Source organism: Saccostrea echinata, unplaced genomic scaffold, assembly GCF_033153115.1.
Source record: "Saccostrea echinata isolate AGI-Se365-2 ecotype Australia unplaced genomic scaffold, CSIRO_AGI_Sech_v1 ptg000016l, whole genome shotgun sequence".
Lineage (NCBI taxonomy): Eukaryota > Metazoa > Mollusca > Bivalvia > Ostreida > Ostreidae > Saccostrea > Saccostrea echinata.
In genome coordinates, this window is record NW_026889765.1 from 27125627 (window position 1) to 27132736 (window position 7110).

Genomic DNA, 7110 nt, shown 5'->3' on the forward strand with positions numbered 1-7110 from the left:
ATGAATCAAAAATGACAAAAATTAAATAGATTTTTTTTTTTAAAGATTGTTTAACGAAATATTTTTTTTTTTATAGATGCAAGCTATTGAACATAAATGGTATCATATTCCTTGACCGTCGTTGGGCGAGACATGTTTTGTTGTGAATTATGAGTGTGTAACAAATCGGAATAGTCCACTTGTCGGTAAAACAGGAATATGAAATATGAAGGAAAACTTACCGAATTCACTGCTTCAGTGTTACTTGCCATATACGATAAGTTAAATGTACAATGTAATAAATAAACATTCTAAAATCAGGCTATAAGAACATACTTTTTAAGTTTCATTGAAGCTACCACACCCATTCAATAGAACATACATTCCAAAGAAAATGCACGAAGATCATGACGAAGATAATGTATCGTGTCCCGCCTTTCATACTAGATAAATGGACTAATGCCGTTGTAAAGAAGTGCAGAAAAAGATTACACAGACATGTCTGTATTTGGAATTGCATGGAATAAGAAGTTGAATGCAAAACGAATAAAAGAAATAGATATATCAATAATTATCATAATTATAATAATATATCAATAATTTTCATCATTATCAGATTATTTCATTTGTAACAGTTATTGTCAAAACTCAAGTAACAAATTCCGATGTGAATCTGCTTGCACAAAATTTGGCTGGCTAGCTTTCATCCTGTAATTCCGCACTATGAAAAAAAAAACATTTAAACTGCCTGAAGCTCGTTACGTCAGACAATGAGAGCAAAGTAAAAATCGATGATGGCTGCTGCATTGTGCTGGTGTAGTGGTTTCCATATTAAATTTTCACGCAGGCGATCTGATTTTAATCTTTACTTCGTCCGAATTTTTTTTCATTATTTAGCTTAAATTCACGTTTTCATCTTTAGAAATTGGCTTTTTTTTCTGTGTGAATTCTGCGCTATTTTAATTTTTTCATATGAATAAAAAATCTTTGAAATCCTGATATTTCTTTAAAGTTCCCTGATGTATTTTAAGTGTAGTAAAGAGAACATTTAAATTTAAATTCACATGCAAAGAATATCACATAAAAGGTTGGCTATTCGGACGGAAGACCTCTCGTTGCTTGTATCAAGTATATAGTGGATTTATTAAATCAAACTGATTATAAATAAATAAATAAATAAATAAAATAAAATAGGATCAGATGGACACTTTTTTTCCGAACTTACCATTGGAAACGAAAACAAAGGGAATTTCATTTTTGATTTTGTTCCTCGAAAAGTATTTAATTGATTATTTAATATTAATGTAAATATCTCCCCCAAGTTTTTTTTTTTGAGGGGGGGGGGGTTAAAGCCATGCATGGAAAAGAATAACCAGTGTCTAAATAAAAAAAGTTCTATAACAGTGCACTTGAGGAATATGTTATAATAAAGCTGGAAATGCTGTATTTTTTTTTATTTTGCCCGATTTTCAACTGAAATTTTTTTTAACTGCTTTGAGGATATTTTTTTGGAATGAGTTCACTAAACAAAATTTTAGGTGTGAATTGCTTTTGAAAATAAATTTAACCTAATTAAAGTTTTGACATATTAGCAACAAAAATGTATTGTCATAGACTTTAATAATATTTGTAATTCACTTGTTAAATGCAGGTTCAAGAATTTTGTTTTTTCAATACTCAGTTTTAATTTCATACTTCATTTCAAAATACTACAAAGATTTTGTTTGTTTGTATGTTGTTTAACGTCCCTCTCGAGACTTTTCACTCATATGGAGACGCCACCACTTGCCGGTGGAGAGCTGCAAATTTTGTCCTATACTCGGCACTTACGGCCATTGCGCAGTGAGGGATCTTTTTCGTGCCAGCACCTACTGAGACACGGGACCTCGGTTTATACGGTCTCATCCGAAGGACCGGTCTCCACGTCCCACAGTGGGATTCGAACCCACGACGTAAGGATCAACTCCTTACTTCGCGACTCTAAAGCAGACGCTCTAACCACTGCACAACGCGGGCGACTACTAGAATTTAAATTGTGTTTTATCCACCTGAAATGTCTCCTTGGAAATGAAAAACAAGGTTATGATCCACATTTATTCCAGAAATTATAATAACAATTTACATATTCATCAAAATTCAGTGTCTGGTGTTGTGAGGATTCTTTTGAGTTTTTATCTATATTTATCTGGTAGACCTTTGGGTCGATATTTGTTTGGGTCACCTCCATTCCGTCCCCATTCGTTCGCTTCTTGGTCCTTAGCCGTGTCTTCTGGTCCTTCTCCACTCAAGCTGCTCTGATAGAGTTCCCTAAAATCACTAAGTATAAAGAAACGCGAAAATGATTAAAATAGTTAATGAATTAATAAGGACTTAGTTAATTGTAAGTCGAATAAATGGCCCTGATTATTGTATTATCATACTGCTTATATGTCTTTTATTGCTAACCTGAGGACCTTTGCTGCCAATGCACCCCCAGGACCTCTTTTGGCGGCGTCATAGTTACCACGTGCATGGAAGTACTTGTCTGCGTTCTTAACGTTAGCTTCTCTCATGTCTCTGTAAGAACGTAAACAACACAAATCTGTGAAAGGGACATAAAACACGGACCACTGGAAATTCCTGAGATGGGATCAGATGAGGAGTAAGTATCCCCTGTCGACCGGTCACACCCGCCGTAAGATCTATGTATTTATCAGGTAAGCGGAATCACCGGTAGTCAAATTAGTATAAAACAATAGCTAAACAATTGGTATGAAATATGTCGGTTAAAATACGACCCAATGATAAGTTGTACTTATTAAAAAGGTCATTATAACGACCGTGGAATTTTAAAAAATGCTGATTTCAAAAGTTTTTTTTGAAATCCCTCTAACATCAACTTAATTCTTAGTAGCCTGTCTCGGTTCAAAAATTCATCGTACTTAAAGCATGCTCTTGAGTATCGAATAAGTTGGGAGATATACATAACATGTGTAGGTGATTGTGGAATACGAGGGTTGATCAAAAAGTTCGCAAACTATCTCTATATTTACAAATCCACAATTCAGATCAGAATGAAATTAGGCGCACATATAGTCACATACATGTTTGTGAGTTTTCTTCTTCTCATGAAGAAGTTTTTGAATAAATTCTGCATCAAAGGAATATTAAAACAGGTCAGCTAATAAAGGAGCACAATTAATTCCCACGGGTTTCCAATAGATCTAACTGGAATATTACATATATCAACTAAAGTCATGCTTAGTTTTAATAAAAATATAACTCCGGATTTTGGGGGGAAAAATACATTCGCAAACGTAAATACATGTACATCCCTAAGACTTCGGTCAGAAAATCGGGAAATATTTTATAGTCTGGAAGTTCTCTAATGAGCACAGTATGCTCTTTCCGTAATGCATCCCTGAGAGGTCCCACACTCATTTTTTCTAGTAGTTTCAATCGATAATCATGAGTACGCAAATAAATTCTACTAACATTACTAAAACAAATTTCGTTTTACACTTACAAGTATGCTCTTCCCATGTCTATGGCTCCTCCAAAAGCATCCTTAACGAAGTCGATCGCCTCTTCTACCTTCTCTTTGACCTTGTTGTCTGTTTCTGTGGGGTACTGGTGGTCTTCCTTTTCTTGACTGATCCACCAACCTTTTACTACAGCATGCTTTGTCAAAATGAGTGCCATCGAAACCACGACCAGAGTGATTGTCCTCATTATGAAACTGATAAAATAGGCACGTCACTTTTTAAATCAAACTGCAATACAGTCTTTTGTCTTTACAGTGTCATTTGCCGTGTCATTGTGTCTTCATACTAGTATTCAAAAATCAAAGCAAGGTAGCAAAAAACAAGATACATGTAGTACATGCTCTTGTTCTACTAAAATATTATTTACACCAAAAAGCAAGATTAGCATTCTTTAGGTACACATAACATAAAATATATTGATTAATCAAAATACATACACGTACATGTATATCCTTGCAAAACTCGCCAATATACTAGTACTTACATTTTCAGCAGATCTTCTCAAAATAAGTTCAAGACTATAAACAATGGTTTATATAAAAGTAGAATGCAAGTGGCTTCCTGCTTCTTTTTCGATAATGTATTTATGATTATTCCAAAGTAGAACGCAAGTGGCTTCCTGCTTCTTTTTCGATAATGTATTTATGATTATTCCAAAGTAGAACGCAAGTGGCTTCCTGCTTTTTTTCGATAATGTATTTATGATTATTCCAAAGTAGAACGCAAATGGCTTCCTACTTCTTTTTCGATAATGTACTTATATACTTAGACCGTTTTTCTTCCTATTTTGCACATTATTAGTAGCTCCAGGAGAAAACGTATCTGATCCAGAGACTTGCACAGAATAAAAAAGGTATATGAGATTTATAAAGGAAAAAACCTATTCTACGCATTCGGCTTCTCATAACTTCTGGAACCGTACTCGACAATCAGAAGTCCATCTGGCAACGCTCTTTCAATTAATTGTACGCAGAAAATAAATTGGGCAAATTTGAACTTAATTTTGAAGAATATTCTATGTAGATGTCATTTGCCTTGCTTCAAATTTGAATACACTTGGGCACATAAGTCACGCAGGTGATCTATTGCTATCTGATATCGGCCGTCGTTGTCCGTCGTGTGTTACCTTTTTTCAGGGACGACTGAACCAATTCTAACCAATTTTCGTATCTGCGTCAATTAAATATTTTCAACAAATCTACGTTTTGTTTATTTGTTGTTGCATTGAAGTAGAAGTGGGCATTAGTAAAAGAGTACATGTATTAGCATTAGTTAGAATTAATTCAATATCAAAGGGAATTAATCTTGGATCATGTTGAATATTTGGGGAATTAATCTTGGATCATGTTGAATGTTTGGGGAATTAATCTTGGATCATGTTGAATATCTGGGGAATTTATCTTGCATCATGTTGAATATTTGGAGAATTAATTTTGGATCATGTTGAATATTTGGATATCAAAATGATACTGAGATTGTATACAACGTACATTATATGCTGATTTTATGTTACATGTATTATCTAAAAAGGTTAAATAGGAATAGGGAAACATGGAAAGAATAATACATTCTCTATTATGACATCATTACAAAATTCCCAATTAATCCAGTGATATCTTATAAGTCATAGAGTTGTAAAATAACATGTTCACACTAAAGAGGCCAAAGAGCTGCGAACGATGGTATTGTTTAGTCGCCATGCTTCAAGTCATTTTTTCATTTTTCTCCTCAAAAGTCCTTATACTTGAATGGCATTATTTTATGTTTATGAATAGTTACATTTTTATAACTTGTCATGAATTTTGAATTATTTGGGAGAACATAGAGAAAAGCTTTTGTGATTGTGGCTAAATAGTAATAAATGCAAAACGAACAATTTTTGTTTTCAAAACATCCCCCCCCCCCAGTGAAGCACAAAAAAGAAGCTTTTTCAAGATATTGCAAATTTTATTCAGAAAATTCAAATCAAAGTGTAATTGTTTTAGGGGGAGGAGATAGATTTACAGTCCAAAGTTTAGCAAAATGTTTTCAACATTTCAAACGAGATTACAGATATAATTTTTTCCCCAGATATATCAAAAGTGAAGGTAGATCCCTGGTTGGCATTTTTCTGGTTAAAGTAATTTCTTTTCTTGGGAATCTTTAGAAAAACATTTTGAGTACTTAAAAAAAGCCAAAAATACACTTCTTGACAGTTTTTTTTTTAATCAGAATTAATCTTCAAAAGATCTAGATCCCCTTCAACTATCACACGATTAACTCTCCCCAACCCATGGTTCAGATCCAGTATACCCAGGAATATGATGAACAGCAATAAAAATTGCAGCAAAAAGAAAGATAAATATTCATGTCAACTTGAACCAGGATCACGCTTGATCATATATATTAAAATGTATTATACAGTGTACCTTATTTTCTTAACTCCTTAACCTCTTGGAGATAACCTGAATATAATAATGAGTAGAGAGTCCTTCCCAAACTATGAATGTTTTCTTATAGATCAGAGTTCGAGTTCCAGTTGGGGCTAAAGTGTTCATCGTCTAAGAAACTCATGAATCTTTGCTGACCACCAAGGCTCATGGACCTTTTGATTTAAAAAAAACTGAAAACTGATTAGCGAAATATATTTTCTTCAGCTCAAGTAATAGCAAATAATAAATAAAAGCAAACGCCGTGGCAAAAAGCATTTGAAGTCTCTTATTCTGTATATTATAAAAAAGAAACGTGTATTAAACAGTGTGATGGATAATATATGCAAATGACGAACTATTGCAGGGTATTTTGGGAAAATATGAAGAAAACGAATTGTAATCAAGCTCAAAAGTCAAATGAAACAATAAAAATCTGGAGCAGAGCAAACATGGTCCTTTAAAAACAGAGTAGGTTCGATCAGGTGCCATGGAGGAGTAAGCATACTCTGTAAAAAAAAATATAATGCATGGGAGTTAAAAACTCAGTAACTTTACACTTTTTTCTGGAATTCTTGAACTGTGAACTCTCTTGTCGTTCTCTTTGCAGTTAGAAAATTTGAAGTAAATTGAAAAAAACTTCCTGTTTGACAGCCTCCTTTTCGAAAAGCAAAGAAAACGATTTACTTGTAATATGACCAATTATAATTAAATGAGAATAGGGAAGACAATACTATGTGACCACCAATGATGATAAGGTTTCGAAATTTCGATTTTCACCCTGGAGGCGATTTGGTATTTAAAACGACGTTTCTATATTATTGCAAGATAAGTTGCACATTCATTATCTTTACAATATATATAAAAAACGAAAGTAATTGAGTGTGTATAAAAAAAAGAACATATTGTATTTATTCATCAAGAAATACTTCCCGAACCTTTGCATAGGCTGGCGTTAATATGGGAGTCCTTAACCTAGCTGCGAGGTGTAATCCCACGTTAGTTGTTGCAGTCTCCAAGGCCACCTTTCTAGGGCAGCTTGATGATAAAGCCTTTCTCCCAGTCATGAGGAATATCCTCTTTATCCCATATATCTTGGAGTATACGCTGCAATGTGTGAGGTGTTTCTTTTCTTTCTGATTCAGCATCTCGGGACATACACCATTCTCTCCTGGAGATTATCATTCTTCAGTTTACGG

General features: G+C 33.8%; 1 protein-coding gene across 1 annotated transcript; it reads right to left on the reverse strand.

Annotated features, from left to right (window-relative positions):
• Positions 1 to 2059: 2059 nt before the first annotated feature.
• On the reverse strand, positions 2060 to 3691 carry LOC133188609 (serum amyloid A-5 protein-like). The gene is made up of 3 exons (XM_061324102.1): positions 3485 to 3691; positions 2425 to 2535; positions 2060 to 2295 (listed from the first exon to the last, which is right to left on the reverse strand). The coding sequence occupies exons 1-3, from the start codon at positions 3688 to 3690 to the stop codon at positions 2151 to 2153; spliced, it is 462 nt and encodes a 153-aa protein (XP_061180086.1). The 5' UTR covers position 3691; the 3' UTR covers positions 2060 to 2150.
• Positions 3692 to 7110: the final 3419 nt, after the last annotated feature.

Coding starts and splice junctions, on each gene's coding strand:
- LOC133188609 (XM_061324102.1), bottom strand. CDS start 3,690: ATGAGGACAATCACTCTGGTCGTGGTTTCGATGGCACTCATTTTGACA. Junction 2,536..3,484: donor GACATGGGAAGAGCATACTT/GTAAGTGTAAAA, acceptor ACGTTCTTACAG/AGACATGAGAGAAGCTAACG. Junction 2,296..2,424: donor TTGGCAGCAAAGGTCCTCAG/GTTAGCAATAAA, acceptor CTTTATACTTAG/TGATTTTAGGGAACTCTATC.